Consider the following 12,179-nt stretch of genomic DNA (forward strand, 5'->3'; position numbering starts at 1 on the left):
AACGGCAGTTAAATATTGTCTGGAGAGGAAAACGCCTTGAACATTGCAGCAATCCCAAATATCTTGGAGTTAAGCTGGATCGTACCTTGTCGTATAAGGTACATTGCCAGAAACTAAAAGGAAAAATCTATGCAAGAAATACATCATAAGAAAAATAACTGGCACGACGTGGGGAGCTCAATCAGAGGTACTTCGCTCGACGGCTTTGGCATTGTGTTTTGCTGCAGGGGAGTATGCTACCCCAGTGTGGGTGGCATCCTCCCATGCGAAACACGTGGATGTGGCTTTAAATGATACCATTAGGATCATAACCAGATGCCTAAGACCAACCCCCAGTCAACAAGCTGTATCCCTTAGCAGGCATAGCACCACCAGGCATAAGACGTAAGTAGCCAGTGAAATGGAGAAAAAAAGCAGATGATGGACGAAAGACATCCAATGTACGGCCATATCATCACGGCTTCTCGACTCAAATCGAGGCATAGTTTTATGCATAGAACTAAACCATTGATCCATAAACCTGAGGAGTGACGCCTTGTTCTATGGAGGGAATTGGTTCAACTTCAAGAAGCCCCCATAATTAAGGAAGAGTTAACTAAGGGATAGCACCTGGAGGACTCTGAACCATCTTAGAGTGCGAGTGTCCAGATGCAGAAGTAACCTGATGAAATGGGGTTATGCAGATGATGACAACTGTGACTGCGGAGACGTCCAAACTGACGAACATCTTTTATGTTGCCCAGATCTAATCGATGTGTGCTCCACAAATGACATTCTGATGGTCAATGACAAGGCGATACAAGCCGCTGTTTTTTGGATGGAGAGGATATGATTGGTGTTCAGAACTCGGAAGGTAAGTAACACAGTCTTGTATGCAGATAATTTAGTGTTTTGACTAATTCCTCTCTTATTCCATATAAATTTATTCAGCTGGCTACCTACCATGCCAGCTTTGTTTATTCTTGTCTATTTCCAGATTTAACCTACCATCTTCACTAAAAACTCTGCCTAAAATTGTTCTTTAGGATCTCCATTCAGAATGCAGCTGAAGTTTTCTATGCTCCTACCTATTTTCCTAATTTTAGTCTTTTTTATTGCTGATTTTCATGCCAAATTTGTTACAGCTGTTATTTGATTTAGTTAGAGAATCTTGGAGATTTGCTCTAGATATGCTTAAGAGCAGAATGTCAGGGGTCCCCTTTGTAAAAGGGGGCCTTGACATCCAAACTTGTGGAAGTCAGGGCCCACTTTGTAAAAATTTAAATATTTCACGGCCCCCCTCGAAAAAAAAATCGTAATATACAACATATATTATTATAATATTTATTGTATTTATATTCAATACAAAACATACGTATCGAATATTGCAAAAATCAAATGCAAATATTACATTTTTAGCATCTTACATACACGTTTGACATGGCACATTATCTTATATAGATAGATGTTATTGTACATTTGCAGTACAAGCATATGAAACATAAAATGATTAGTAATAAAGAAAGAATTAAAAACATAAAAGAAGTTTAATAACAATTCAATGTGATGGATGTGTTTCAATACTGCTACACTAAAAGTCAATATCAGGTGAAATATTTGAAACTGCAATTCTTGATAGATTTCTGCTTTGAAATGAAACATATGAATAAGCATACGTTTACTAATATTCAAATACGCAATACGCAGGAAGCAAAATTTTTGAACCCCTGCACCAATGTGCGATTTTTTTCCATTAAAATATAAAAAAAGAAATAATAAATAAAAATTAAATACGTTTCTTTTAAGATGAAAAAAAATCTACTTAGTCTTGAAGCATTTTCAATTTGTTTTCGTTATTTCATGGCCCCCTTCAACAAAACCTACGGCCACCAAGGGGGCCGCAGCCCACAGTTTGGGAAGCGCTGCTTAAGAGTACACCATCATCTGCATAAAGCAAAGAGCTAAGTTTGACATCTTCAATTCTAATATCAGGCTTGATGCCACTTTCTTTCATAATGTGATCTATATAGATGATGAATAAGAGTGGAGATAATATGCATCCTTCTCTTAATGCTCATTTTATATCAGACAATCTTCTTGTATTTCTTTCAATTTTAACTGCTGACTGACAAATATAGACTATGTATTGCTTTGTATGATGTTCCATTCACCCCATATAACTGTACTTTCTTGAAAAGCTTTTCGATGGGCACCTTGTCATATCCCCATGATTTCTCAACTTTTTGTCTTAAAGTGAAAATCTGATCTTGACAACCTCTATTTGGCCTGAACTCAGCTTGTTCTCTTAAGTTTCTTGTCCATAATCTTTCTGAATCTCTTTTCAAGTATGCTTGCATAAGTCTTACCTGGAACACTTAGTAGAGAAATTCCTCTGTAATTCTTACATTCTGCTTTATTCCTCTTTTTTTATAGATGGATACTATGACAGCTCTACTCCAATAATTAGGAATTCAACCTTCTGACCAGGCCCTCTGAATTTTTATTACATGATACCTCCAGGGAGTCCAAAGACTCATTTAGAGAAGCCACCTCTCTACAATTCTGAATCGCAGCTGCACCAATGCCCTCTACCACCCACCACCACAACTCGTATTTTCAGGCAATCACAAACATCCATACCCACAGCGAGATTCGAACCTGCAGCCTTGTGGCTGGAGAACGGATATACTAATCATTCGGCCAACCAGGCCAGCAATTATACAGTGTAGCCACTGCAGAACTTTTATCTCTCCATACTTGAGCATTTCTTGTTGAATATTCTCTACTGTTCTTATCAGCTTAATATATGATATGAGCTACAAGATACTAAACTGATTTTTGAAAGAGGTGGTAAAGTGCTTAGGGCCTGCGCCACCTTTGCTGTGAGTTGCTTGGTATTGTATAACCTCAGAAGCAATAACCTTGGATTATTGCTTCTTGACCTCTCTCTCTCTCTTCTTTTCTGTGGTGATAAACATCACCATAGAAAAGAAAGTAACAGTTGAACGAAAGTAACATTTCTTAAGAAACTAGTGAAAAGACTAACAGCTCATTATCCTTCTCTATTTACAGAAAACCCATTCACACAGGAAGGTATTTACATACACGCTGTGTGTGTGTAGGGTCAAGATTTAAAGTGTATTTTTTATTGCGGGTCATGGTCAGAAAAAGTTTTGAAAAATGATGTATTAGAGGGTAGCTGAAATAAAGGAAATTTCTGCTTCTTGATTTAAAAAAAGAAGAAAAAAAGCAAATTGTGAACAGCAGGAGAAAACTAATATCAGACATACCAAAATATAATGGTAAAATTTGAAAAAAGAGTGGCATTAGTAAATAAGTACCTTCTAGATTTCTGTTCAGGGGTGGGGGGGGACATCGGAGCAGTTTGTTATAATGAATTCCCTTTATCATGGCATTGTACCTTATGGAATATGCAGGTGAGACATTTTGGCACACGGTAATAGCCATCATCCTAAAATAAACATCACCATAGAAAAGAAAGTAACAGCTATATCTCCTTTCTCTTAAGAAAGGAACTAGTGAGAAGAAACATTCACACAGGAAGGTATTTACATAAGCAATCACCTCCACCATCCTCCAAACAGTATGATATCCTTAAAATATTTACTCACTAAGGCTATTTTAGAGTTCAGTTGACACAGTGCTTAAAACTGAACCCAGGGAACTTTACAACACCTTTTTAGCCAATGACCTATATAAAATAGATCCCTTCTACACCTGACACAGGATCACTGCAAAATCATTTACCATCTCTCATAAGTTAAGGGTACATTAGAAAAAAAAGCCAAAGTTCTCTGCAAATATGGTCTCTGCTTATAGAAACCATATTAGAACAGCTTATTACCTTCATATATTCTCCTAAATATCAACTGCATCCTCTTGAACATCCTAGAGTGTATAAAGTGGCTTGTATCTGTTTTGGACAGACTTGTAGTTTACATCCACCTTGATGAACACCAAAATTACATCTGCAATCATTTTTATGGAAAGTCAAGATTTAGCAGATCATCTTCTTGGTACCTCTTCATACAGGAGTAGATGAAGGGGAAATGTCTATATTACATAGAAGTTATAGGTTCGAGAGACTATTTTTGAATCAGCATTAGCTCTGAAGTATTCTCCCACCCTCAATGAGTATGGTTGCATTAACTTACCAAAGATCTCAGACTATCATTTTAAGACCTGATAGCCTGACTTCTCTAAATTAATTTCATGATTATATCATACCTGTAGACATGTAAGAACATTAGTTTTGTTTTCAGTTTCAATTTGAATTGTTTTTCACAATTACTTAGTTCTGTGGTGTGTTTTTGTCTTACACATATAATTGTGCTCTGATGCTCGTTAAAAACCAGCAAAATATTATAAGATTAATTAAATGTGTTTTGTTTATACCATGAAGCATTACTATGAGTTATAGTACCAAATAAATCCAGTACAAGTTTTGTGAGATTTCCTGACTAAATTGAATGACTGCTGTGAGTAACAATTTTGGTATGTAAATCAGCAATAAAAAGACAGAGAATTAGGCAAAAACATGGTAAACACTGACTGCATCCTGAATGGGAGAACATATAGAACAAGTAAAACAGTTCAGCTATTTAGGCACAATTTTTAGTAATGGTGGCAAATTAAATATAGAATTAGACAACAGAATTAGCAAAGCTGGCATGTTAGGTGAGGTCTGCAGAAAGTAAAGACATAAGAATAACATCACATCACCAATTTTGATACCAAGTTTAACCACCTAACTGGCCATGACGTCTATAGATGTCAAGCTTATCAAGGATGTGAAGTGCATATTAAAATTGTAATACCATTGATAATACATTGAAACATATGATGGGTACGAAGTGCATGAGGAATGTGTATTTTATCCATGTGGCCGGTTGCATGGTTAATATCACTTTCGTAATGTGATTCATATAGATAATAAATGACAGTGGAGATGATATGCTCTCTTGCTGCACATCTGATTTAACATCAAACCATGTTCATTTACCTCCTTCAGTTCTAACTATTGAATTTACAGCTGTTATAGAGCCTATGCATTGCTGATATGAAGATTGATTTATACCATATAACTGTAGCGTTTTGAATAGCATTCATCTTCACACCTTGTCATATGCTTTTTTCAGATCTACAAAACTTAAAAATACAGATCCTTGTTTACATTCCTATGTTTTCTCAACTATATGTCTTAAAGTGAAAATCCATTCCTGACAACCTCTGGTGAAAATCCAGCTTGTTCTTCACCAAGCTTCTCTTCTATAATCTTCTTAGCCATTTCTCAAGTATGCTTGCATAAATCTTACCAGGATTAGGGAAATTAGGGAAATACCTCTACGTATTACATTCAGTTTTATTTATCTTTTTATAGATTGGGTACTACAAGAGTTCTACTCCAATCATCCAGAAATTAACCCTCTAACCAGACCTTCTGAATTATGCAGTGTAGCCACTGAAAATTTTTTATGCTTCCATGTTGGAGGATTTCTGATTGAATATCATCTACTCCAGCTGCTTTTTCCACATTGCATGTTTTTGATGGCTTTTTCTACTTCAGGTATCTATTTATTCTTGATTGCATTCCTGAAGTAGAAAGCCATCAAAAACATGCAATGTGGAAAAAGCAGCTGGAGTAGATGATATTCAATCAGAAATCCTCCAACATGGAAGCATAAAAAGTTTTCAGTGGCTACACTGCATAATTCAGAAGGTCTGGTTAGACATGGAAGCATAAAAAGTTTTCAGTGGCTACACTGCATAATTCAGGTCTGGTTAGAGGGTTAATTTCTGGATGATTGGAGTAGAACTCTTGTTTGGTAATTGGAACAAGCAGTGGAACAATCTTTAAAAGTTATTATGTCACCATTATCTTCCATTTCTAAACTTCAACAGCCTGTAGAAGGCCACCCTTCTGATATTTATTTTCAATGTTCTTACCAAAGTCTTCCCATGACTTCTGTTTAACTAGTTTTACACAGTGCTTTGCTTTCTTACATTTTTTTGTTATGCTTTCAGCACAAAGCTAACATGGAGGATTTTTTGAGGAATTACAGAAAGCAAGTGACAACAAAAAAAAGGAAAAGTTGCTCTTTGTTGGAGATGACTATCAGACATGTTGAAATGCTTGGGGAAAATTTAGAGGAAAGAGCAAAGCTAATCAGGAACATTCAATACACTTTCTTTTCCTTTCCTTTCCTTTTTTTTTGAGCCCACTATGTGGAGGTTTGATTTTTCTATCCTTGCATACAAGCTCACCACATTGCCTCTCTGGCTGAATCAATCAGTTTCTTCAGGGTTTGCCACCATATCTTTGAAGTTTTGATTTTTATTTTCAAACTTTCATTTTTTTTTCATTAATAATGTTTATATATATATTTCTGTCTGCAGTTCACCTTCAAAATCTGCTAGATTTTGATTCATTTTAAAACTTTCTTATTCTTCTTTCAATACGTAATTTCATTTTATCCTGCTTAGGATTAAATGGTGATCACTTGTAATTTCAAATCCTCTGCATATTTTTGTGTCCTGAGTCAGTCTTAGAACATTGCTATCAACAATTATGTAGTAGTCAATGAGACTTATTTCTTACACTTCTCTTCATGTAAATTTGTGCACATGCAGGTACTTATCATTATTATTAGCTTTGCTCTTTCCTCTAAATTTTCCCCAAACATTTCTACATGTCTGATAGTCATCTCCAACAAGGACCAACTTTTCCCTTTTTTTTTTTGTTGTCACTTGCTTTCTGTAATTCCTCAAAAAAATCCTCTGTCTTCATTAGTAGGACCTTCAGTGCTGACCATAGACACAAATAATTCTCAGTCCAGTTTCCCATTCTGATATTTTTGCTCTACATCATCGTGCTTGATATTGCCTGAAATTCAAGGTCTTTCTCGTATTTAGTGTTATTATCGGAAATTTTTTCCCACTTGATTAGACTATAATAAATTTAGTTTAATCCTTTATCCAAGTGTAAGCAAACAAAGTCAAAAACAACAGACAAGATATATCGAGCTTATCTTCCCATTTCTCCAGAACCAACCATGTCATTAAGTGGGATAAAAGCTGTACTCCTTACATAGAAGGGGATTACCCCTCTCGTATTTTTAAAGCAGCCACAACAGTCACCCGTTGTGTAGAAAATCCTACTAGGAACCAAGGTTTAATCTTATCCGAGATCTGGAAGACCTTAATTAGATCTCTAAACACACAAGAAATGAACTTTAGTACCAACTATAAAACGTTTTCCTAAACAAGTGAAATCATGTACATGCCACACGTGTATTGCACACGTTCATTATTGTTTTGTAATTTATAATTAGAATTCTGTTAATGTCTAGTCTGTAACATGTTTTGTTAGCTTTAGTTCCTATCATCAGTCCTGTACCCTGAAGATGCCAACAGCTCAAGTTGGTGAAACTAGTTGGCATTAAATAGTTTTTTCTCAGATTCTTGATCAACATTTCCCAAATTGTTTAATGGAAACTGACACATACTGGCCAATATATACACAAAAACTCCTACCACCACCCAACACAAAAACTACGGGTCTTGTTCAGGAAATAGTCAAGGGATATTTGAGCAAAGTAGTATCAGACTAAATACTAGGGTTAGGCGGATAAGCCAGGTAAAAGTAAAATGAATGAGCAGCATGATTAAGTAGGAAGCACAAAAGAAGAAAACATTATGGAAAATATATAAGAATAAAGTGATCAGCAAGCTCATAAGCAATACAAAGCACAAGCAGGAAGAGTAACAGCACAGTGAGAAAGGTAACATCAGATTATGAAAGAAAATGAGCAGGGTAGGCCAAAAGAAATCCTAAACAGTTCTTTTGCTATGTGATGAGCAAATGGAAGAATAATTATGAAAAGAATTTATTTAACTAACGTTGACAGTAATAAGGTGACACAAGCAGAAGAAATAGATGAAATAGTTACTGAGTGATCACTTCCCAAGTGTGTATTATCCTGGTGGAGATAATACAAAGAGGCTGATGTGACAAACTACGATGAGAATAGAGGCAGATGAACTCAGAGTGTTTCAAAAATTAAGAAATCTGTAGGTGACCATGGGATTGAATGAAACACCAGCCTGTGTGTACGTGGAATATAAACTCTTGACTTGGATTGATTAAAGGTTGACAGACTGGGTGTGAATCTGCCAGATTTAAGGTGACCAGTGGTGTACCTCAGGGTTCAGTTCTTGGGCCATTATTGTTCAATCTCTATATTAATGACATTATGCAGAGTCTATCATCAGATGCACAATTGTTTGATGAGGATGTGAAGATAGGCAGGCAATCAGGGGTGCTACTGATATTCAGCACTTACAAAACGATTTGAATAGGCTGGAAATTTGGGCAAACGAAAATGGCTATCAGTTTAATGTTAGTAAGTGTAAAGTTATGCACTTTTGCATGATTAGAGTTCCAGCGGCATATTATATTAGCATGGTTATGCTACAAGAAACTGAAGAGGCAAGGGATCTTGATGTATTGGTAGATGGGAATTTGAATTTCAAAGGTCAGAGCTAAAGTTGCAAATACAACTCAGAGGATAATTGCGATGTTGAAGTGAACCTTGACATGTAAGGATAAGGACGTCATTTTGCCTCTTTATAAGGCTTTGATAAGACTACAACTGGTTTATTGAATGCTGATTTGGTCTCCCAGGTTCCAAGGGGATAAAGGAGCTGTGGAAATGGTGCAAAGAGGAGTTATTATTACATAACACCTCCAGGGAGTCCAAAGACTCATCGAGGGAGGGCATCTATTCTACAGCTCTCCGTCGCCACGAATCCACCAACCATAACTACCTTCATCATCTACATCAATGCCATCTACTGCTGACCACCACCACTAATATTTTCACAAACATCCATGCCCATGGCAGGATTCGAACCCGCAGCCTTTTGGCTAGAGAGCGGATATGCTAACCACTCGGCCAACCAGGCTGGAGTTACAAAGATTATATCTGGATTATGGGATTTAGATTATGAGGGCAGATTGCGAGCTTGTGGATTGCACTCTGGTTGATATGAGAAATTGAGATGATATAATGGAGATCTATAAACTGTTGAATGGATGCTATAGGATATCGTCTGATGAAATTTTTCATTATATGGAAGGTGGGAAGTGAACAGGGTTATCCATGGAATTTAAATTTGTTCGTAGTCAAAGAAGGGATAAGAGCTAGGTTTTTTCTTACAGAGCAGTAAGTGAGTGGAGTGCATCTAGTGTGAATGAATTTAAAGGAAGGTATGACAGCTGGTTTGGGTGATTTATAGCCTTCCTCAATGAGTTCCCCACTCCCCAGGGTCTCAGATAATAATAATAGTTATTTTGTCTATAATGGTATGCACACTACATAACCTATTCATATCTCATGGCAGAGAAAATTAGGATTCTGTTTGATAAAGTAGGGAATTACTTTGTTGTACTGCCTTCTAGTTTTGTTTTTGTCAGTTCATTTGCCTCATATGCTGCTTTTTCAGAGATTTGAAACACATTGAAGTTTTTTTAATTTTTATTTTTTATATTGTACAGATAGTATAGTGTATTAAATTTTTAAATTAAAAGCATACAGTTTGAGTTAACTGCATTTAAGTTGTCAGTTCTACACCATTGATCTTTATCTCACAGGTACTTACTTTTTAAGTTTGTTCACCAGAATGCACTAATATAAAATGGGCTAGTAGCTAATGTTTTTGTGCACTTGCAACGTACAGTCCTGTAAGCTTTCTGAAAAAATTTACTTGTACATAATTTGACACCTACAAATTCATGTCTTGTATTTAGCGGTGGTTATTCTGAACACTATGCTGCCAACCACCCACTCATGCATCACTGTATACCATTCAGCCTATACCATCACAGTGGGAAATCTTCCAGTGGATGATCTGGATTCTGGAAATTTGTGACAGTACTGAGATTCTGTTTTAACCATCTGTCATATTTTAAGACTGACATTATTTCTCTTGGTGCAGCCATTATTTTACCAATTTTATTAATCTACCTGAATCTTGTATACTCAGCTTCTATATGATTTATGAAATATACCTTATTTCTAATTTTTGATGATTTATTTTTATACATTTAAAAATGTTTATATGCAGGCTTTTTTATATTATACATATACAAGTATTTTCATGATGCTGTTTTGTCAAATTGATTTTCATTATTCTACCACTTCCCTCACAGCTGCAAACACAACAGCTGTGAGGCTAATAATAATCATTTGCAATTTGTCTTCACAGATTTGCATTTTTGCCTTTCTCATATTTTATTCATATTGAAGGATGTCAGCATTAATCTTTTTTATAAAAACAGTAATGGTGCTCTTTCTTAAATAGCACTTCTCTCTCTCTCACACACACACACACACACACAAAGCACCAGTGTGCTATATAAGCTTTGCAACCTGTTGTGTGTGGGATTAGTGTATTAAAAAAAAAACTAAATTATTCGTAAAAAGATACTAAACTTTCTTACAAGAATAGCTTCTACAGAACTATTTATGGGAAAACAATCTACAGTGTTAATAACAGCTTCAAGTTTTAAAATTATATTTACTAAACAAAGAATGGTTTAAAATATAAGAAATTAGAACTGGAGTTATTTTTTATAAAGCTCAGATTAAATTTTTAAGCATGATTTTGATGTCAATTTTGTATTTATATTCTAGATATGGTTTATTTGATCAATATAACAAATTATGTTGCTTCACTTTATTAAATTATATATTTTTATGTTTGCAGGTGTGTAATATGGAAAACATTGATCCACTAGGTATTCATACAGGAGAATCAATTGTGATAGCCCCAAGTCAAACACTTACAAATGATGATTATAATAAGTTAAGAACTACTGCCATCAGTGTAATACGTCATCTTGGTGTTGTTGGAGAGTGTAACATTCAGTATGCCCTTAATCCCAACTCACATGAAGTAAGTTCTATAGTAAGGTTGAATTTTTGGAAGTCAGGACTGATTTTAATGTTACTATATGGGATATATTATGTCTTATAGAATTTTAGCATTCAAAATTTTAAACCATTGAAAATCATGAACATTATTAAAATAATGGTGAAAATAATATGGCAGACTTAACTGGCCAGTATGTTTCTAGTGTTTGTGTGAATGCTGAGTCATCAAAAATAAAGATCAGTAACAAATGAAAGTGAATGAGTGAACAAATGGATCCACTAACATTAGTGAAGTTCCACTTCATAGTGTGAATTTATGTTTATACTACTAGTTGCCTTACTACTACATTTTTGAAGATTTCTATCACATGTTTAATACATTACGTCGAAGCTGTAAGATTTATTTACTTTGGAAGTGTCTATAAATTTAAACTATTTTTTCTAAAAATGTCTTATTTAAGACATTTTTAGAAAAATATCTTAAATAAGTCATAAGTCTCAGTTCAATTCTGAAGATATGACTTCAGAATTTAACTTTCTGAAGTGATATCTATTCAGAATTTGTATTTCAGGTAAAATTCACTTCCTTCCTTCTCCATTATAAAGAAACATATTTTTGACAATTATGATTGCACAATTTTCAGTCTATGTATGAACATGCATTAGAATATTCATACATATTGTTTATGCATTTTTTTTTTTTTTTTTTTTGCAATTGTAGATAGGAAGTTAGTAATGATGTAAATTTTTCATGTAGTACTATCATACCCTGTACACCCCTTGAGGGTACATGGCAGGAATTTGATGATGATGATGATTGTTTATGCATTCATTTATAGGATCCATAACATAATTAATTCACAGTATTAATTGCATAGTATTACAAAAATAATCGATGTCTGCAGTTAGTGAGAACATGTGCTTATTCCCCAAATCACTGATGACAGATCAAGCTGTAATTGTCTTTAGTGATAGCCAAACTCTTGGGAAAGGTTTGTACTGGTAGTTTTGGACCATATTGATGATTGCTTCATCTGGCATCAAAATTTATCTTCTATAATGAATTGAGGTTAAGGCTCTTTAGTGAACAACCAAAGTGCCATTACATTGCTCCTACTAGTTGTCTCTGAATCTTGCATTAAGACATGCTAATTGCTCTATTCATACAAGACCAGAAGTGACTACCATCATGTTGCAAATGTAGAAGGTTTTACATGTGTTTACAAAGTAAATTATGCTAGATAA

The 12,179-nt window shown here is 34.9% G+C and overlaps 1 protein-coding gene across 1 annotated transcript in view; it reads left to right on the plus strand.

Moving 5' to 3' along the window:
- r (carbamoyl-phosphate synthetase 2, aspartate transcarbamylase, and dihydroorotase rudimentary) overlaps positions 1-12,179 on the plus strand; it is a 489,668-nt gene that overhangs the window by 187,773 nt on the left and 289,716 nt on the right. Inside the window, exon 14 of the mRNA XM_090390424.1 lies at positions 10,768-10,956. Coding sequence (XP_090246550.1) covers positions 10,768-10,956 — 189 coding nt within the window. The remainder of the gene's footprint in view (positions 1-10,767; positions 10,957-12,179) is intronic.

The sequence above is a fragment of the Typopeltis vanoorti genome, chromosome 3 (genome assembly GCF_054136105.1).
Source record: "Typopeltis vanoorti isolate ZY-2024b chromosome 3, IOZ_Tvanoo_1.0, whole genome shotgun sequence".
Classification (NCBI taxonomy): Eukaryota; Metazoa; Arthropoda; class Arachnida; order Uropygi; family Thelyphonidae; genus Typopeltis; species Typopeltis vanoorti.